This window comes from Seriola lalandi, unplaced genomic scaffold (genome assembly GCF_002814215.2).
Source record: "Seriola lalandi dorsalis isolate HSWRI2012SDOR001 ecotype SW California unplaced genomic scaffold, Sedor1 jcf7180002054911, whole genome shotgun sequence".
In the NCBI taxonomy this organism is placed as follows: domain Eukaryota; kingdom Metazoa; phylum Chordata; class Actinopteri; order Carangiformes; family Carangidae; genus Seriola; species Seriola lalandi.
The window spans coordinates 1,256,668-1,278,584 of record NW_019525463.1 but is presented as its reverse complement, the minus strand read 5'-3'; the positions used below and the strand labels follow the sequence as shown (position 1 = coordinate 1,278,584).

General features: G+C 41.3%; 3 protein-coding genes across 5 annotated transcripts; 2 read left to right on the top strand and 1 right to left on the bottom strand.

Moving 5' to 3' along the window:
• Nucleotides 1-668: 668 nt before the first annotated feature.
• LOC111673083 (interferon-induced protein 44-like) lies at nt 669-5,447 on the top strand. Of its 2 annotated transcripts, none has more exons than XM_023430735.2 (8): nt 669-820; nt 1,630-2,126; nt 2,410-2,461; nt 3,004-3,199; nt 3,438-3,590; nt 3,700-3,871; nt 4,125-4,225; nt 4,319-5,447. In XM_023430735.2, the coding sequence occupies exons 2-8, from the start codon at nt 1,646-1,648 to the stop codon at nt 4,577-4,579; spliced, it is 1,416 nt and encodes a 471-aa protein (XP_023286503.1). In that variant the 5' UTR covers nt 669-820; nt 1,630-1,645; the 3' UTR covers nt 4,580-5,447. The 2 variants fall into 2 exon arrangements, with proteins under 2 accessions (XP_023286503.1, XP_087025858.1); XM_087169732.1 differs by lacking the exon at nt 669-820 and adding an exon at nt 987-1,112.
• A 91-nt stretch (nt 5,448-5,538) lies between these two features.
• Nucleotides 5,539-8,032, top strand: LOC111673084 (growth arrest and DNA damage-inducible protein GADD45 beta-like). The gene is made up of 4 exons (XM_023430736.2): nt 5,539-5,696; nt 6,230-6,331; nt 6,455-6,671; nt 6,921-8,032. Exons 1-4 carry the CDS (start codon nt 5,659-5,661, stop codon nt 7,023-7,025), a joined length of 462 nt encoding a protein of 153 aa, XP_023286504.1. The 5' UTR covers nt 5,539-5,658; the 3' UTR covers nt 7,026-8,032.
• Nucleotides 8,033-10,679: 2,647 nt separating this feature from the next.
• Nucleotides 10,680-21,917, bottom strand: gng7 (guanine nucleotide binding protein (G protein), gamma 7). Of its 2 annotated transcripts, none has more exons than XM_023430777.2 (4): nt 21,811-21,917; nt 18,362-18,500; nt 16,582-16,697; nt 10,680-16,273 (listed from the first exon to the last, which is right to left on the bottom strand). In XM_023430777.2, the coding sequence occupies exons 3-4, from the start codon at nt 16,660-16,662 to the stop codon at nt 16,148-16,150; spliced, it is 207 nt and encodes a 68-aa protein (XP_023286545.1). In that variant the 5' UTR covers nt 16,663-16,697; nt 18,362-18,500; nt 21,811-21,917; the 3' UTR covers nt 10,680-16,147. The 2 variants fall into 2 exon arrangements, with proteins under 2 accessions (XP_023286545.1, XP_023286547.1); XM_023430779.2 differs by lacking the exon at nt 21,811-21,917 and adding an exon at nt 21,624-21,789.

Sequence of the window (21,917 nt, the reverse complement as noted above, 5' to 3'; positions counted from 1 at the left end):
GCTTTCAGTTGTATTACTATATTATGTAATGTTATGTTTTGTTATGTTGTGTTATGGTATGTTATATCTGTAGATCCCTCCAGTAGTAAACACGAAGCCCGAGGTCATAGTTAAAAGCGGGGTTTATTTTCTGTACCACACCAACCCGTGATAACTGGGTTTAAAGAAAGAGAAAAAATAATCAATAAACAAAAGATGCATGTATGTGTGTCCTGTATACAATTTATGCCCCGACAGCTACAACGGGCAGCATGCAGCGTGCAGCATAAAACACACACATCTTTACGGTATAAATGAATTTCAAACAAAACATACCTCGTAGGCTGCGTGTACTGAAGAGGGCTGATCATTTCTTCGTTACCTTGTCTTAGTCCTTCTTCATGTAAATCATATCACTTCATACAGTTATTATTCACTTCAGCTGCAGCTCATCTGTCCTGCATCCCTTCTCCTGTACCTCCATAGCAAGGTGTGCATTTTTAATTAACTACCGTGCGGAACACCGGAGCGGCAACGGCCAGTTCCGCCTCCAGGATCAATAACAGCAGAAGAAAATAACCAGAACCAAAACTGACAATGTGAGGCAGTAACAATATCCCTTTCTTTGTCTTTGTCTTGCCTCACCAAATAATAAAAAAGTGCAACTCAACTCTCAGAGCAGTCTTACTTCACTTCAGCACCGTGCTTACCTCGGTTATTTTTCTATGTGCTACATGTTTCCAAAGGACGGGACCGTCCTCATAGTTTGAAACCAGTTTCACTTCTGTTTGAATCACAGCGGTCTGCTGCGTCTGTACCGCATCACTCTTTTCTACTGCAGGTGAGTTTGATCTACAGGACATCAACATCTAGCTGCATCCACAGTATTCAGATAAAACAGATGTTTGTCGTAGGTCAGACTTTTGTTTAATCACTTCATTTTAATTTGTTGGGGACTTCGATGACGTTACTTTCGCTTTCAGTGTGAGGCTATTATTACTCGCTTAAGGCGACGCCATCCATTTTATCTTGATATCTTTTTAGCAGCCGAACGTTTTTATGAGTTTGAACGATCTTTGCTTCAGTGTTTAGGGTGTGAAGGAAGAAAAAGTTGGAAACATCTATTCACCGAGGTAAAACTGAGCCTATACACCCTTATCTACCATTTTACCTGTGTCATATGATACAATACAAACCCTTTAACAGACTTTCTACTCCAGCCATGAAGTCTGCACACTGTAAAAACTGCAACCTATATTATTTGGCATAAATAAAAATTCGAGGTTGTTAGGTCTTAGAAAAACTTAAAATATCAGCATTTATGGTACAAATTGGAATTGGCACTTGGCAGCACAATGCCCCTGAGCTGAGCTTTCATAAAGATGAGGCTTGACACAATAAATCATTATAAAAAGGGAACCCATGCTCATTTAGAACATTACCAAAAATACAAGTGGGAACAGCATAGTTACTTTGACTCATATTAAATAACATGTTACTCTAACTTGTAATGAGTTAACAGAAGTAAAAATTTAAAGTCGGATAAACTCAAAGCCTAAACTTAAGAGATCAAGTTAAATGACTCAAGATTTTACTGCAGTTTGTAATAGAAGTCAACCATAATATCTCATCCTTGTGCTGCATCCTCAGGTTTGTACCCTCCGCCATGTCTGTGGTCACGTCCGGCCTGTCTAAGGATCAGCAGAAGAAGCTGCACTCTCTCCTCGGTCATGTCAAACTCCATCTGCTCTACAAAGCCAGCGTCCACGGCTTCACTGCCGCTGCTTTCCACGCCCACTGTGACAGACAGGGGCCCACCGTCATCACCGCCTACAACGCCACTGGGTTTGTTTTTGGAGCTTACACCTCTAAAGACTACACCCAGTGCCAAGAGGGCATCAGTGATGAGCGGGCTTTCCTCTACAGCATCAGTGCAGGGGAAGACAAGCCGCTGAGGGTGGGGGGTATCAGCGGACAGTGTGCTTTCACTGATGTATCAACTGGTCCAAATTATGGTGCTTTGGTGTTCCTGAATGAGGACAAACCTCAGTTCCTGTCCAACCCAGGGACGGGCTTCGTCTTTCAGGCAGCAGCGATGCATGGAGAAGACTTAGCGCTGACTGAGTTTGAAGTGTATCGAGTTGAAGGTGTGTAAGCACTTTCTCTTATCAAATATGGAAGGTGCCTTTAATACACTGGGTTATGCTTTCAGAAACAGACAATCTTTTCACAATTCATGCATGAATTTTGCATTATTTCACATGTCTAACAAACGTGATTGATGTTTTTAAATTGAATTAGGCAAATATATGATAAAACAATGGAAGTAAATACAGACTAAGAATGGTATTGTCTCAGTTAAGCTAAGTGAAGTGAATGAATATTGATGACTAGAATGAAATAAGCCAACAATAAATGTGTTCCCTGCAGGTTTGGGAGATCTCCTGGCTAAACCCTGGAGGAACATCCAGTGGACTGCAGAGTATGCAGAAGCACACACTACATTGTCTTAATCTGCAAGCTTAGACAAACATGTTGAATTAATTTCCTTGCTCATAAAACATTTGAGAAGCAGATTTTTACATCTTAAATCTTAAAGCTATATGTAGACCTATGCTCGCTCACATTCTCCTTCTTCACTGCCTTTGTTGGCACACTGCTGCATCCCCACAGGCAACTACCAATCAGTGAAATGGCATGAAACCTAAAAAAACGACTGTGTGCCCACGCGTGCATGATACAAACAAAATGGGAACCGTCTTGTAAAAATATTGCTCTATATCACCACTATAAGTCTAAAACTCCACATCACACCTTTAAAGGAGCTATTTGTAGGTTCTGCTATTGCTACATAGCCGGTGTTAGCATTAACAGCTGTTCACTTACCAGTCTTCACCCATCGTTGCGTTTTTACAAGACCATAGGTTATAATCAACCCTCTGAGCAGGTATAAAGGTTTAACTTCTCACCTCGCTGCAGTGATGTGGGTGTAAATGTGGTCTGTATCATTTCTGCTTCCTCTAGAAGAAGGCAGCAGTCGATGAAGGCCATCCGGAGCTATCAGTCTTGCATCAAAACAGTTCATCAAGCCCGGGTGTTGTTGGTGGGTCCAGTTGGGGCTGGTAAGTCCAGCTTCTTCAACTCCATCAACTCAGCGTTTCGAGGCAACATGACGTCCCAGGCCATCGCTGGTACTGCAGGGAAGAGTGTGACCACTCAGGTACTGGGAAAAAAAAAAGTTTGATTCGTTGTACTACTCTGCTGATATGTTAAAGGGGACATTTGCCCTTTTTGTTTGCTGCAACCTAATCATCGGCCATTAATTCATGAATCAAGAAGTAAGAAAATACCTGAAAAACTGTCGCATGGTGTTGGTCATATAAGGGGTTTCAGTTCCTCAACTGCTTGTAGTATGAACTATACATTATGTCCCATTAAATCACATTTCATGTCTTTAGTTTCGCACCTACACCATCAAGGCAGGGAAAGGTGGTGAAGCTGTTCCTCTGATCCTGTGCGACACAATGGGGCTGGAGGAAAATGCTGATGCTGGTTTGGACATTGAGGACTTAGTCAACATCTACAAGGGTCACGTCAAGGATCGCTACCAGGTCTCCCATATAACTACCGGCCTACTTGCCTGCATCTTTAAGTAACTGATTTCATGTTAGAAATGTAGGCTACTTAGTGATTAATAACAGATGTTTTATTTCTCTTTAGTTTAGTCCCTCTGCTCCTCTCCTGGAGAGCGCTCCGGGCTACAAGAAGCATGTGACCCTCAATGACAGGATTCATTGTGTGGTTTATGTAATGGACACCTGCAAGGTCTCTCTCCTTACCCAGAAAATGCTGGACAAGTTTGCTGCCATCCGTAAAAAGACCAACCAGCTGGGTTAGCAGATGTTATTTTCAGAGTATTTCCACTGTATTGATGTGCATCTTGATAATTTCATGTTAAATATTGTCTGTTTTACAAATATAGATTTATATGTTACACATTTTTAACATAATACAACAGCAGTAGTCTCTATTTGATTTCACCCTGCACAAGTATAATTCCTTTACTGTTGCGTTCAAGTTTTCATCTTATCATCTCCTCATCTATTCTTCTGTTCTGGTTTCTTTCCTCTTCTGATTTCTTACAGGTATTCCTCAGATACTTCTGATGACCAAAGTAGACGAGGCATGTCCGCTAGTGGCAGAAGACTTGAAGAATGTTTATCGCAGTGTTTACATCCAGAGGAAGGTAACACTTTTACAGTCAAATACTAAATTAAGAGCCAACTTTTTGCTGGTGCTGGTAACTTAATCCACATGCATTTGTCTTGCTTTCTTCCAGGCACGGGAGCTGAGTGAGTCTCTGGGCATCCCCTTGTCCTGCGTGCTGCCGGTGAAGAACTACAGTGAGGAGCTGGAGCTGGACCAGGACACTGACATATTGCTCTTTACTGCAGTTGAGCAGATGCTGAACTACGCAGACAGCTTCTTCGAGAACCAGGATATTGAAGATCCCGAGGCGACTGATCAGCTGGAGCTCTACAGATCCAACAGTTATCAACAGCCCGTCTTAGCGGAACGCACCGAACATAATGTCGTTTGAAAGACAGAACATTGTCATTTATCCAAAACCTTTTAAATTTAAACTAATGAGTCTGTTTACCAAATACATTTAATGAAAGGTTGTTATCTTTGTCAATTTCTATGTAGTTGTTTTTACTTGTCAGGAGCATAACAACAACTAAAGACAAAATAATTAAAGTATGCCTAAATATTGTCCCTTGTGACTCAACTTTTAAGACAACATAGATTAAAAATCTAGAAAACAAGATATTAAATGGATTTTGAAGTGAGATTATTTTGTCAACTTTTAGTGTCAGATATCAAAGACATCAGGAAATTGAACCCATTCATACTTTTTGCTGTATATTTTTGCTGAACCTTAAAAGCCACTTCAGTTATTCTAGTTTAGGCATATTTTTTTCTGTGAAGATCAAAGGAGGCTTTTTGTCACATGCGAACACTTTCAATTCGATTAACTTTTATTGCATTTGCTTGAAGAGCCTGAAGAACAAAAACTGCGTAACTGTCAAAATATTTTGGACCGTATGACTTCAAACTCCTGTGACTTTTAGTTTCACATTGAGGTTACACAGACTTTTCTTTCTCTCAGTTATCCACTAGGTGTCAGTCATAATTTCATAATGACTGGTGGTCATTTATGGAAACTTGGGACGTTATGAAAACAGGAGGATCATGTTGCACAACTTTCCAACTTATTCAAGAAGCTTTTTTTTTTTTTTTTTCAAATCTTTCAGTTGAATTTTATTGATTAATTTCTAGAGAATCAGATGTTTTTCTGCACTGTAATTTCACACATTAAGTCAGAATGACAAAGCAAATGCACTTCTATATTTTGAAAAGTCATGATTCAATGTAACCGCACTAATAAACCCGCATGACAAATTGAAGTTCTGGGATTTTTTTTTTGAGCCAATTGCAAAACTGTGGTAGTGTCGGTGCCGCCCTCTTCTCAGCCCCGGTATAAAGAGTGTGTCGCAACGATGCCAACAACAAACGCTCTTCTTACACGGACCGGACACACCGAGGAAAATACTCAAATAACCGGACTACTTTTAACGCTTTTCCTTTCTCGCCGGGATTAATCTCTGATTTTTAAACATGATTCCAGAGGAAAGCTTTGGATCCATCGAGAACAGGTGAGCAATGTCTCGCTCGGGTTTGTGACCTTTACGTCAGATGCAGCGATAGTTTTGTGTCCGTCTGAGCACATGTGGATGGAAGTCGTGTGCTGGACAGTCCCGTCCTTTGACCCCTCGGATCAGAGGCTGGCTGGAGGGCAGATTTTCTAACACGAAATATGATATCTCAGCGCCAAAACTGCTACTACATTACATTTAGCCCAATAACGTTTGAGAACACGAAAGCTCCACTTAAAAAGTTGATGCATGAATATTTTTTGAGTTTAAAAAGTCATATATTCAAAATTTAAGATTTATTTTGCAGTTCTGTGCATGCATGTTGCACAGCCTGCAGTAAGCGTCATGTGTAAGTCCAGCATTCACCATAACTTCTGAAACTGATGCGACTTTCCATTGACTTAAATTGATGAAGTAATTGTTACAAAAAAAAAAAAACAAACTGCAAAAGCTGTTTGACATGACCAGAGTTTTGTTTTGTTGCAGAATATAGAATACAAAAGTCTAATTGCTCTGTGTGCCCCCCCCCCCAGGATGCAGTCAGTAGGTCTGGCTCTGGAGGAGCTGCTGGTAACGGCTGAGAAACAAGACTGCCTTACCATTGGCATCTATGAATCAGCCAAACTTCTTAATGCGTGAGTTGGAACTATTTACTTTGGATGCCTCTCTTTCTTTTCAACCTAACCGCCCCAGACATGTGAGCGCAAGTGTCTGCCTGAGACTCACACCAAACACTTATTTTCTCCTTTCCTCCTCAGAGATCCAGACAATGTGGTCCTGTGCGTCCTGGCAGCCGACAACGAAGATGATGTGGCGCTGCAGATCCACTTCACCCTGCTGCAGTCGTTCTGCTGCGACAGCGGCATCACCATCCTGCGAGTCTCCGGCGTTCAGAGGCTCCAGCAGCTGCTGGGAGCAGTGGATGCCAACCGAAACCAGGAAGAGCAGGGAGACCTTCACTGCATGCTGGTTACGGTGTGTAAATTCAGCATAACAGTTGGCTCTTATGTAACTGAAAGTGGAACTGCATCATTACAGATTATTTTCATGCAGTAGCTCAAATGTTGCTTCATAAGTGAACAAACTTCTTTGCACTTTCTGGAACTTTTCAGTTGTTTATCTGTCGTTTCCTTGTGATTTTATTTTTCTTTGCAAATGCTATCTGCAGACCAAAGTCTCCTTAAAGTATGACCATGAATTTGATGTTGTGCGTTTCCTGTGCAGAACCCCCAGGCTGACCACTGCAGGCTACAAGAGGTGGGAACCTACTGCCAGGAGAGCCGACGCCTCGACCAATGGGTGCCTGAACTGGTCCTGCAAGAACGCTGAGGGTCTGGCACCCAAACCCACACCAGGAAATTCTTTCTGGGTTCAGATACTGATGAACTGAAAGATCTGATGTACGCCAAGCTGGGATGTCCTGGAGAGGACTGAGACGGGCTGTCCTGACTGAGGACAAGCAGGAACTAATGACTCAGTGACACGGTCGGAGTGGAGACTGGGTCTATGATCTGCTTTGTGCAAAAGATACAGACAGAAAAGCTGATTCCCACCCAGGACACATTGTTTTTACCTTGGCAGTAAAACAAAATATGAGCTTCTATTTCGTGTTTCTGCTTGTGCATACATAGTGAGTAGCACTATGTTTACGGGGTGTGACATTAATCACTGGAGGAATAGTAGCTTTGCAACAAAACTTCCACACCCAAACTTGTTGTTCCTCAAACATCTGTGTATTACTATGGACAGGACAGGAATGCTGTAGCGGTGAAACTATGCCCAGCATTCCTGTGTATTCTAACATGGGAGAGGTCCACAGAGAGAAGGTGTGAGTGTGAAGGAGTGAGTATGTGTGTGTGAATGTGTGGTATGCGTGCAAAATGCTGAAGTCTTTCTTTAGAAAAGACTGGGCGTGCAGCGTGTGCGTTCCTGAAATGAGCAGCTGAACCTGCGGAGGAATCGTTGCCATGGAAACTGAGATGAAAATGATGTTGGAGTTGAAGTCACAGTATTTATTGGTGTTGCAGGACTGAAAAAACAGCAAAAGGGGCTCAGAACATATATATATATATATATATATATATATATATATATATATATATATATATATATATATATATACACAAATTGAACTGTGTTGATGAACAAGTCGGCTTTAAATTGTTATTGTACAGAAAAAGAAAGCAGTCAATATCTTTGTGCCTTCAAGAGAGAGAGAGCTACACTGTTATTAATAATTAATTTATTGGTTTTATCAGCTGTTTGAGTAGCTATTTATTGTATGATTTTTTTCTTTTTGATCTGTTATCTAAGTCAATAAATTATTGTGTTCATAATTACCTGCTTTATCAAATTTCATAAAGTATGCATCACAGAACATGCTGAATCACACAACCACAGTTTACATTTGAGTTGAGGCAATGGAAAAAAACATGTGCACTTGAGGCAAAGTCTTTGTCATTAACAAGCTTGTATAAATTTGCTGCCAGGGTTCCCTGTTGAATGAAACACAAGTCAGTTACAGAGTGAAACTGGGGTGGAGGCAGAAACTCATTGTTTTGGGACAAACTGGCAAAACAAGCTGATGCAGACCTACTGTACCTACAAGCCAAGAAGCAGGGGAAAGAATTTGCAGGAAGAAATGCAAGTTGCCTGTCAAGATTTCAGATTTGATTTGTCAGGAATCAATTGCAGTCTTCCTTTCTTGTTTGCATGTTGTACGTCATATGAGCAACTAAACATGCAGATGCAAGTTTTTCGAAGTGCTGAAGGCCAAAGCATTTGCAGATTACTGTTGGTGTAACCCCACCCTTTCCGCAGTATCTACTCATGATCAGGTATCAGGATGTTCCCGCAACACAGTATAAGTGGTTTGTCCTCCGCTCTGCCCTCCTTTCAGTCTGTTTTGCTCCCCGCTCCACCCTCCGCTATCACATGTCTGTTCACAGCTCTGACTGCAGAGCCGAGGAGAGAGGGAACATTCAGGCACATGGACCTCTCATTTGTTTACAATCGGCTGGACAGGGGAGTGACTGGTGAGAGGGACTGACATCTGATTGGCTGTGTTTCATCCACCCTAAATCGGATTGGCTTTTGCTTGCAGAGGGATCTGGGGGAAGTATGGTTTGAAACTTGGAGGAGACTCGTGACTGTTGAAGCACAGCTTCAAAGGGTACACAGACGGCCTGAGACAGAGGACTGTTACAATGGCATTACTGTGAAATGACCCAACTGGGAGGACCCACCTAGTCATACTCTTTGTTTACTGCCTTTAGTGTACTGCACACGATGTTGCCACTGGGCCAGTGAGCATGTGTGTGCATGTGCATTTATGTATCTTTGCAATCCGTGTGAGAAAAAGCCAGACTTCTCCTACTTACACAGGACAAAAAGAAAAAACAGAAATTTGACTGCAGCTAATAATTAACAAGACTAAGCTGCTGCAGCCATTCTCATGGCTCTGTAATGCATTGTGCAAGCTAAATGTTAATGTATACTTTCAATACTAACATACCAAGGTTTAGCAGGGGTAATCACCATCTAAGTTTAGCATCTTAAAATTAGATAATTAGCACTTAAGGCAAAAAGCAGCTGAGGCTGATAGGAATGTCAGTAGTTCCGCAAATATTACATGGATTCTAATGCGTAACCTTTCCTGGCAAAGTACAGTATGTGGGGTTCTCAAAGTATTTCCAACCTAAAATCTTACAGTTCAGTTTGGTTATAGAGACACTCGATTATCAAGTTCATCAATTCAGTGGGTTCGGTAAGGAGATTAGTGATGACAGACTCTAGGTAAGAATAACAAGACCTCCGGCACACAAAAACACACACAACTGACTTAAGGAAAAGATGGAAAAAATATATTTCTGAACTTAATAGTCCCTTTTTCGCTCAGTTTTAAAATAATACACGTCTCGCCTTTAACAATTTTTTTTTTTTTTTTTTACAGCACAACACATTAGCTTTAACCACAATTCAAACAAACACAATTCACTCTTTGCTTCACTAAAGCTAGTTCAACAGCGCGGTACTTATGAAGCTTTTACGCCGCGATTAGTTTATAGAGGTGGGCGGCTAAACAGCTCATAACGACCATAAACAGTTTCACATTACATAAAACATTATAACCTGACTGATTTTGCTCATCGGGTTTTTTCAAAGTACATTAACACAATACCACTCTATAGCATTGAAGTGCTTATGCTAATTGGCTAACTTTGAGTAGCTGACTCACCAGGATAATCCACTTAATTGAGAAGAAACGCCCAACGGAGTTCGTCCAATGATAATTAATCTCTCAACAGCCACATCACAGTTTAGCAAACTTCTTTCCCGTCTATACTCAATTTCACATCTCAAAAACTGGTAAAAAAAAAATGTTAGAAATGTCTTATTTTACCTTCCCGTCTCACACTTCCGCGTCTTCAGGTAGCTGTGTGTGTGTGTACCAATAGCCTGCCTGCGAGACGTTTAGGGGTCATCGGTAAATTGGGGCTACAGAAAATTACCTGAGTTATACAAATATTTGACCATAAAAAGTCACTAAGTTAATAGGATTCATCCTGAGGGAACATGAACATGAAATTTCATGACAGTCCAACCAGTTGTTGAACCACAGATGGCGCTAGAGGAAAGGTAAGGTGATCATCAAAGAGAAACGGACTTATCGTCTGTGATCCTTGAATGTCCCAGATGTCTGCACCAAATTTTGTGTGAATCCATGTAGATGAGAAGATGCGGAGATATTTCACAGGATAGGTGCACTCTGACCTACTGGTGGTGCTAAAGGAAAAGTTAGGGGATTTCGAAAATCATTAGGTTTTATCATCTGGGGACCATGAATGTCTGAAAAAATTTCATATCAACCCTTCCAGTAGTTGTCTAGATTTCAGTCTGGACCAAAGTGGTGAACTGATCACTATCATCGACAGATGGACATTAGCATTCATTAGCTGAAAGTAAAACTTACACAAAGGCACGTGTTATTATATCATCTTTTTATTAATGTTATCTACTTCTCAATATCGTCTTTTTTAACAGCAATATCCACAAAATATTAACAGTGTGCAAGAAAACATGAGTTATGGCACATCAGAGAACAGTTACAAAAAATAGATATATTTTCTTCATAATCAATCAAGGCAAAAAGATACATATACTGTATGCATACACAGGAGATCAGAACACAAAAGATGAGTCTCGGGAAGGGCTCAGAGCCGATTCAGTGATGTTTGATATGAAAAGTCCACCAGTGAGGAGCCTCAACTCTCCCCACCTGACCAGATATGAATTTCACCGGGCTCCGGCTTTTGTGTCACAACACCAGTGGATTTCCATCTTGAGCCATGTGTTCTACTTTAAGACAGTTCATTCTGTTGATCTGATAACCCCAACACCAGCATTAACACAATATACGCCACTATAAGGCAAACTGACAACCAACCAATCAGACAAACTTTCAGCCGAACCAGCAATTTAGGCCAGCTGTCTCTGATTGTAAGCCCAACCAGCTATGGAATGATTGAAAAACAATGATGATAAAAAAAAACAGCATCTGTCAGACACCATCAGGACAACATTAGTGTATGCATGTGTGTGTGCTGATATGATATGCATGTATGTCTTATGCAGTTGTAATTCTCTTTGAGTTTAGATGAAAAAAAAAAAATGACAAGAAACTGCATTTCCTTTCTTAAACATGTAGAATGATTCAGTTATTTCCTCAATCTTTCAACAGATCAGAGTCAGGCAAAAGTCAATTTAGCCCCTGGATTTGTAATTCTGAGTAACTTCCTACCGGTCACTATGGATTCCTTGTTCTTTTTTTCTTCTCAATTATCTCCACAGATAAGATAAAGGAATTCATTTAATTCAAATGAATAGTTTGACATTTTGAGAAATACGCTTGTTTGTTTGTTTTTTTGCTAAGAGTTAGATTCAAAGAACAGACACTTTCATATGTGTTTGCTAAATATAAAGCAACAACCAGCATCTGGTTAGCTTAGCTTAGCATAAAAAATTGGAAACTGGGAGAAAACAGCTAGCCTATCTCTGTATGAAGACAACAAAATCGGCCCACCAGCACTTCAAAAGCTCACTAAATAATACGTTATATCTCATTTGTTGCTGGTAGGTGAATTTTGTTATCTTTGGACAGAGCCAGCTAGGCTAGCTGTTTCCTTCTGTTTCCAGTCTTTAAGCTAAGCTAACCTATCATCATATCCAGCAAACAATCAACAATCAATTTTTCTAACCGAACTCTCTGGAAAAAAATGAATAAGTGAATTACGCCAAAATGTTAAACTATTCCTTAAGGTCACTAAGGTTTAAATGAGTGGTGAAATAACCTGCAGCTAATACAGTATAGCTGAGACAGGCACAGATATAACTAAACTGAAAAATAAACTCTTTAAATAAGTGAATTTGTCATCTTTGTTACCATTATCATAGCTATTATTAGTCATCACATCAAAAATAACCTTCTACACGTCAACTGGATAATTTTAGCGTGTGACAGCAATAGATGTTAGGCTTCTTCCAAATGTGCGGGCTGGCCTCTGATGAAAAGAGCGAGTGGAGGCCGTACGTGCCGTTCTGACTCACACAGTATCACATGATCACACTCCTCTGGTCAGAATCTCTCTGACCTGGAATTACAGGGCTACAGTACTGTAACATTACTAGGACACTCTGCACAGCACGAATACACAAATTCATGCATGCGCACTCGAACACACACACATGCAGAGACACACACACACACACACACACACACACACACACAAAACATGCATACACCTCTATTATTTTCTTCTCTTCAAATCATCTTTTCAGCTACCAAACTCTAGCATCTGACACACACCCACACACACACACACACACACACACACACACACACACACACACACACACACACACACACACACGCACACAAACACACATACCCTCAGCCCTCACTATGGCCTTTCTCCAGCTCCTGATCTCTCTGTACTTTGGGAACGGCCTGCTCTCTCTGTTAGGAACAAAGGCAAATGAAAGATGAAGCAGGGCTTTGTATCAGGAGCCTGATTAGCAGTGATGCTAAAGAGATATTTAACCTTGTATTGTGCCATCAAGTTTTATTTTTTAAAAGGGAATAGTTTCACATTTGGGGAAATATGCTTTCTTGCTGAGAATCAGATGAGGCAATTTACACCGCTCCACTGTCTGTAGGTTAATAATGAAGCTACAGCCAGCAGCTGGTTAGCTTTGGTTAGCATAATGATTGCAAAAAGGGAGAAACAGCTACCCTGGCTGTGTGTAAAGGTGATAAAACCAGCCTTCTAGCACCCCTAAAGCTCAATACAGAAAAATATGATTTTTCCAATCAAATGAATTTAACATCAGGTGTAAATTAGCAAGCGTCAGAGATGGTGGTTGGTGGATTGTGTTACCTTTGCACATTGTCAGGCTAGCATTTTCCCCGTTCTCAGTCTGTATGCTGAGCTAAGCTAACTGACTGCTGCTGATAGCTTCATATTTAACCTATAGATATGAGAGTTATGTCAATCGTCACCTCAAACGCTCAGCAAGAACTCAAATAAGTGTTCAAAAATGTTGAACTATTCCTCTAAAGATGAGCTAAAAAGTTGCCAAAAAGCTGCCTTATTTCAAGATTCATACAATGTGGAGCTCTTATGGACTAAATGCAACACTTAACTACTTTTTAAGGCGTCCCTGGTGGCCTTTAACACTCAGAGATGAGTAGGTGTGGACCCATTAACACATAAACAACTGCTCACCTCTCACTACCTCCAAGAAAGCTCCTCACTCCCAAAAACAAGTGTAGCAGGTGGGTCATATTGACCTAGCGATCAGAGAACAGAAAAGCAGTGGGCTCAACCCCCATGACAGTCAATCAACAGCGGTAAGTCCTGTCCCCACCCAGCTCTGTTACTGTAAGTAACTCCTGACAAAAGCTGAAGTGTAATTATGATGGCACAAAGCTCTCTTCTTTCAGCAATTAAAACGTTAAAAACAAGCCTTCAGTGCCAAAGCCCTTATAGCTCCTAAACTAAAAAGAGAGTGTAGGTGTGGTTTATGTGTATGTGTGTGTTGTCCTTGTTGTCTGTCACCCACCAAAGCCAACACTTGAGAAAAAAACTTAAAATCTGTGGGCTGCTCTGGTGTTAAAGGATAGATCAGGAGGTTGGTTTTTGCCACTGGTATGAGGTCCGATGTTGATTCATCCTCTAACAGGATAAAATCCTAAACCTAAGAGGGTTCATGTTTCTAACTTTTACCATTTATTTTATCCTCATCAGGTGGTTGTATTTGTATCTGTGGTTAAAACCAATCTCCGCTATCGCAAGCCTCTAAACCCTGAATGACAAAAAAAAAAAAATTAACAATAAATGAAGACAGATATGATCCTGACAGAACAGAACAGAATAAGTAGTACTAAAAAAATCCAACATCCACAGAGGGGGATTCTGTGTTTAGATTTTGTATCTTACAAACACTGTACAGGATAATACTCAACTGACCAGGTTCCATGGACTCCATAGAAAGAAGAAAACTCAAAAATAAACCCAAAACAGCTACTCTTCAACTTATCACTTCTGCACATGTCTGAAAGAAAGTTTATACACTTTTTTTGTTTCTCTTAACTTCGTTTTTTTCCCCCACTCCATCTTCAGTTTTTACAATCAAGTTTGGTTTTTCAGAGAGGAGGAGCGCTGTGGAGGAGAGGAGGAAACTGAGAGGGGACCTCCGGCTCTTACCGATCCAGACCCTGACCAGTTTGAGTACACCTTAAAGCGAGCTGTTGCACTGGGGAGACTGGAAACTTTAAAGACTGGTAAAGCCAGGCCATATTCATTCTATCTGATTTATAGCCAGGATTATTATGCATTAAAATAAGACACCCCTTCTCTACAGAAGAGGCGAATAAAACAAACAACTCCATCTTTGCACTATCCGTTTGCAATCTATCTCTTCTTTTACATGAGCAGAGAAGGTAGGAAATGGAAAGCTTTGTTTTTACTTTTTTGGGATGGCTTCATTTTTAGTTTTTCAGTTTGAGCTCTCTCCTCCAGCCTTGCAGTCCTTGCAGACCGATTCTCAAGTGTGGTCAGTGAATGACCTCGCCCTCTCTCAGGGTAAAGCACAGGGAGGCTTGATGTACAGTAGAAACCCTTGTTTAAGATTCTAGCAGGTACCTGGCGAGGTGTTACCCCCAGCTTAAAATCAGATCTCCTGTCGTTTCATGAATGCTAGCAGGAAAAGAAACCTGATCAGCCAGGGGCAGCACCCATGTCAAAGAAAACAATTTAAAAAAAAGTACAGTATTATCTGTTAAGTAATGTGTCAACAAAATATCAAAACGTACATTGAGTTCACAAACATGTATTTCTTAAGAAAAATGCAGTAAACGTCCGGGGTTATTAGCTTGAGTTCTGTGTAGAGCTGTGTTCCCCTCTTAGGTGCAGATCTGAGGTCAGGTTAGACATCGATTTCAGCCAACAGCAGCCATAATAAACTGCTGTGGAATCAGTGTGACAGCAGATCAGCATCTAGAGACGACTTTCAGTACAGCTTGGCACAGCTGGAGGTTTTGGCCGAAGGCTGCAGACGGCCATATTGAGGCCACAGGCAGAGAAGGTCTGTTGATACAGGTTTTGGGTGGGAACATGCTATAGCCCGATAAAGGCAAAGGCTTTAGCCACTTGCTCCAAAAGGCCCCGCCATGATGTAGCACAGGCAAGTCTGAGGACAAAGCTCTCAGACCTTTTTTTTTTTAACTCCCACATGAAAGAAGAAGCATTTATCGAGCTTTTAATGGGACACCAGGTCGTGTTTGGCACAGTTTGCAGAAGCGCCTACCGCCCATTTCTGTTGCCCACATGCATCCTCCCACTCCCTGCCTATGGCACAGCTGTCCATCCTTTACCCAGCCCCTCATTTCATGACAAAAGAAGGAAAAAAAATCCCAGTTTCCCACTTATTAATGTCCAAATCCCTTTTCAAGTTAAGCTAACACTTGTAGTTAATTTACCAGCATATATGAATATTACCAAAGCACCTTGGATCATACTCAGTGATATACTGATCTCGGCCACTGTGAGCACATGATACCTGCCCCTTAGCTGTGGCTCTGGGGTATGGCGCTTTTCCAGAGTGGCTATTTTGGGAGTGTGTGTATCTGTGTATTTCTGCGTGTGTGTGTGTGTGTGTGTGTGTGTGTGTGTGTGTGTGTGTGTGTGTGTGTGTGAGGATACTAGATACAGCCCTGTATGACTGGACAGGGCTGCTTGAAGTTGTGAATTTGTATGTGTGTGTCTGGGGATCAATTTAGGTACTGAATGTGTACATTGTGTGTATGTGCATGGCTGTATGTGGATGTGTATTTATGTATGTGTGTGTGTGTGTGTGTGTGTGTGTGTGAGGGCAGGAGAAGTGGAGCGCAGCTATAGGATGATGCAGGGTTTCTTGTCCTTGAAAGGGTTTTCGGAGGTGGGAACCCCAACCAGCAGAGGGTCGCTACGAGCGTGCTGCTCACAGTAACTCATCAGGTCTGCTGCTGCTTTGGACACCTGACGAGAGGGAGGAAGAGGTGAGGGAAGGCCAGAGGGGAGGAGAGAAGAGGGTGAGGGGTTAAAATGAGAGGACAATTTGGACAAATATGGGAAAAGAAAAAGATGATGGCAGATGATTGAGGACAGTAGAGAAAGAAGTTGAGAGCGGCATGAGGGAAGAGGATAAGACAGAAGAAACAGGAGGAAGAAGAGGATAAAGGGGAGGAAGAGAAAGGAAAGGGGGAGGGCGGTAAAGAGTATGGTCAGATGTTGATGGATGAGTCCACACAAACTATGACACATGTGGCAGTAAACAATCATCCTACCTTGATGCGTTCGATCCCTGCCTCAATCCTCAGCTGTTCCACTAGTTTCCTGGCCTGGGCGATATTATTAGTGGTAGACATACTGATCCATCAGAATACACCAACACAGGAGAAATCTGAGAGTGAGGGAGAGAGAGAGAAAGGGAAAGAAAAGAGTGACATGAAAAAATGTTCACTATGCAGAAAATGATGGATGATTTCATCAAATATGTTGGCACGCCTTTAGGTGGATATGCAGGGAGAGGGATTTCTCGGCAGAAAACGCACAGTCAGCACATTCTCCACGAAAACTGGACTTTGGATCATAGTTTTGCGTGTGCACACTGACATGCTCTTGCTATGTTTTCATCTGTGCCTTGTGTGTAACTAGGACATGATTGAGTGGATCATCCCAGTGACATGAAGGTGAGTTGTGGTTTGAAAATTTACATTTAAACTGTAAACATACTGTAACACCGTGCTTTAAGTCCCCTTTAGTATATGAAATTTTTATACATTTATTCATATACGTTGTTTGGTAATAATTATGAAGACATATTTTATATTATTATTATATATAAGCTTTCACTTATATCTGCTTACAGCTACATTGTAATGTGTTATAAAACCATTTATTAAAAGTCTATGTGCTGTTTATGAATGCTAAATAGGGGGGACTTTCAAACACACACACATGCACATGCAAATATATGTACCATTTAAATGTAAAACATATATAAAAGATAAATTTGCTGTGGTCGCTTGGGTCATATAGATACTACTACTTGTGGTGTAACTCACACTGTACTTAAATATACTAATTTTATGCTACATTATAATTCTACTTTGCTAGATTTCAGAGGGAAATAATTGTACTTTTTTCTACACTATATATCTGACAGATCTAATGACTTGTTGCTTTTTGCATTACATTATGAAATACTCTCACAGGGGCCATTTTTTCTGCATAACAAGTACTTTTACTTTTGTTACTTTAACTAGATTTTGTTGATGACGCTGTACTTTTAGTTAAGTAGGACTTTAAATGCAAGTCGCCAGCCTGTCACAGCGCTGACATACCATTCAAAAACCATTCACACTCACACCTAAGGGCAATTTAGAATTAACCTATACCTGCATGTCTTTGGACTGGAGGAAACCCATGTAGGGGTTGCTGTGATGTGACAGTACTAACCACCACATTGTGATATTGATTTTGATGTTGGTCAAAACTTTTCTTTATGAAGTAAACAACATATGTATATATATTTTAGTAAGTCAACAATCGCATGATGATTTACAGTAGCCTGGACATTGCATTGATGTTGTACTGATTTATAAAGCAATTCACTTGTCAATAGCTTCATGCAGGGGACTGTGTGGCCTCAGCTGTAGATTTATAGCACCACTGTGAGGTGAACACACGGTGGTGCAACACTTATAATCGAGTAAATATAGAAACATGGCAGCTTCTTGATCATTCATGGAGGTGATGGGCACATTACAACTAAGAAAAAGCTGTTAAGCATTATTGGATCAATGTTCATCATTTACGCTGAGACTTTACCAAACGTACCGTAAATATAGGCAAGAACTGAAAGATCAGTGAATATTGAAAACCTCATGTCTAAATAGGGATAGTACATCCAAGCTGAGATGTAACTTCTGGATAAAAACACCTGATGTTGTGTTGTGATCAAAACCTCATACAATGTTTTCCTTGTGTCCAGTACACTGTGTTAATTCACAAGTCAGAACTAAGATATTTTCCAGACTAAGTGGACAAAAATAAGAGTATTACCTGACTGATGGTGCACAGACAGGACTTTCTCTGAACACTGATGTGACTGGATGGAGAGGTTCGATCTGAGCAGCCGTTAAACAGTTGCCGAGTCAAAACGACAGAGCTGGGCGATGGCTGAGCTCACATTGGCTTGACTCTGAGTAGAAAGAGAACAAGTGACATGAACAGGGGATTTGGCTTTGAGGTAATAAAATATTTTACACATTTCAAAATCTTAGTTTCCACATGCAATTGTGTATATGTGGGAAGATGAATTGATTCTCTAATTAAAAAAAAAAACTACTCGCTTCAATCAGAAAAAAATCTCAAACGATTCCCCATTTTACTTTGGACCTGGTGGAATGACATTATAAAGGCCAGGGGTGAATGAAACTCCACATTTTCAATAATGAACTGCTAACATTTTGAGATCCTGAGGGTGGAATTTGCACAATAGCCAAACTGTCATCATCAGCTTTATCGTCCATATTACAACATCCATCATCACAACTTCATTTTTCTTCCCAAAAGCACCGGTAACACCAATGATTGATCAGATGATGGGACATTCCTGCATTGCCTTTCAAGTTTTTTCATACCTTTGGTGGACAAATCTTATTAAAAAATCCTTCAGTTTCTTTCTTTTACACTTCTGTCAGCGCAGTGTGAAAGTTTCCCCACCAGCACATACGATCAAACCACACCTCGCTCTTCACCTACATCACGATGAGTGTGTTACGACTGTGTCTCTCACTCTCTCTGTCTCTCAGTCTGTCACCCTCCTTCCCGGGGAGAGAGTCCTGCTTTAATTACTCCGACTGTGGAGTAGCTCAGAGATTCATGTCTGTAATTAGGGCTTTTGTGTGTGTGTGTGCGTGTATGTGTGTGTGTGTGTGTGTGTATGAGAGAGAGAGAGAAAGAATGGAAGGAGTCAATAGACATATATTATAACACCTGATGAAATTCTCTCTCTTTCTATCTCTGCACACACATTTGTATTATTATACTTGTGAGGACATGTCCCCCAGTCTAACCCTGATTCTAATCCCTATCCTGATTTTAACCCTGAGCCCAAACTCTAATCCCCACTGGACCCTTAGTTGAGACCCTTTGGAGAGTTTCCCTTTTCTTTGTCCCCGTGTCTTCTCACGTGAACATCGTTTGTTGACTTGATTTGGATACTTACGAGGACATTACGTTGACTTAAATTAATTCATTGAAGATTAAAGGTGGATGGATCGACACGTCTTGTTTTGAGAATCGATACTAGCATTAATATAAAAACAACATTAAACAAAAAAATCCCACCAAAAACAAATGAACGTTAGTTTTACATTACATTGTGTTCTGGGCACATGAGCATTTGTTGCCCCTTGTTAACAGGAGTGCAGTGAAGTAATTACCATAACATAGTGACACACAGCACATGGCTCTATAGTCACGTTACTAGTAAAATGTTTAGCTATTAGTTTTGTTATTGGTGATTCTGGCGGTGGTATTACCTGGTATCTGATTAGAATTTTCTTTTTTTTTTCTGGGGCCTACCAACCAGCCCTATTGAAAATGTACCCTAACTTTAACTTAACCCCTGACCTGAATGTAACCCTAACCTTAACAAAAGCATTAAGAAAAACAAACAAAAAAAAGTGAACAAATACTACATAAATATGTAAATAAATAAATAAATAAAGCAAGTTTGAAACCTAAAAGGTAATGGTTTACCTTCTGGGGACAGGCCTTCTATCCCCTAATGGGAGGTGTGTCCCCATATAACATACACACACACACACACACACACACACACACACACACACATATACACACGCACACTTTTTCCATCACATTATACTCCATGCTTGTCAGTATCTGTCAAAGTTTAAAGAGTAAATCAGCCCATAGCTGCATCACTGACAGCCAACAGATGAATGTGCTGTAGATGTATCAAAATAACAGCAAGTACTTCCTCACAACATACAACAACATCACACACTACAGCCTCTAACATGTGAACACTACAGGCGTTTGGCAGGACTGTTTTTTCAGTGCAACGTGCTGCAATGCGCTCTTATTTTGTAGGCTCAACTCCCTCCAAAAAGATAAAAGTGACACAATCTCCTACAAAGTAACTACGATAATACTGAAACGAGGTGACATCATTCGCATCCTCTTTGTTTACAAACTGTTGTAACTTTCACACGAGGAGCTTTTGTGTTTTTGAAAGTGAACATTCAAATGCAATGGATGGTTTTGCTCAGAAACGAATGTTTAGATAGAAGCAATAAACGTGGGAAGTCGCAGTGACACACCTTTAAGAGATGAATGACCTGTATCATTATTTTCTTTTTAGATATTATAAACCTCGTGCTTTGATTTCTTCAGCCTGTTGATTTTTCAAACTTTCTGCTATGGCGCATTCCGTGCCGAGAGAAGGAAGCTGGAGCCTTCACACCAGCACAAACATGAATTTCTTGCCTCTCCACAGCCACATCTCTCCTCTCCTGCGCCTCCAAATTGAACACGTTATCTTGAAAAGCCGATGCACAGAAGCAAAACCCTATACAGAGAGCTGGTCATTTGTCTCGGCCTGGACCAAAAACATCACCAGAGCTGGACAGGCCCCGGCCAGCCAGCCCACGGCCGCTCTCAAGACGCGCAAAAATGCATCAATCCTTATTGATCCTAGCAGCTCCTGAGCGCTGATCGGGCCTACAGTACGGAGCCATGTCCTCCACTATAGGCCCTGCTTGCTGCTCTACCGTGTGAAAACACAATGCGGGCATTTTGATGGATAGAACAGCATGTCCTCTCTCTCCCATTGCTATCCACACACACACACACACACACACACACACACACACACACACACACACACACACACACACACACATACATACATACACACGCATACGCACAGGCGCGCAGTCACAGGCAGACCTTGTGCACATATCAAAGCCGAAGAGATTTTCCCAAGTGAAGACCAGACTAAACCGCTTCAAGTCTGCAAAAAAAAAAGAAGAAAAAAGGCCCTGGTTGTTAGCCGTGGGAGCAGGGTGGTGACATGTTTTGAGGGAGGCAGGCTCCAGCAGCCAATATAAACCCATCCAGCGACAATGGGCACAAGGCTGGAGCGCATGCCTTTATGTTCCGCTATTATGCAAATTGGTCGGCATACGGCCTACTTCAGCATATAAGATCCAGAGGTTGTTTTTTTTTTTTTTTTGGATACAGTGGCTTGTGCGTCCTCAGAGTCCAGCCGAGCTGTAGGAAATCTTCCACTGACCCTGTCCCCGGTCCTCCCCACCCTCTCTGCCGGCAAAGGGCTGGGGAAATCCGGATTCGTGACACTGATGAAGCCCCACTCCGCTGCAGCCGCCCTCGGTGACGAGAAGCCGGGGTTGCAGAGACGCACGGACGCGTTACAATGATCATACACAGGCAGAAAAATACCCGAATATTTCCAAACTCACCTCCGAATGCGCTGTATTGGTGATTTAAAGGGCCAGATCCGCTGGTTTCTCACCCTCTCTGCTCGTTCACTCCCCGTCTTCACCGAGCCAAACGCCTCCCCCTCCGA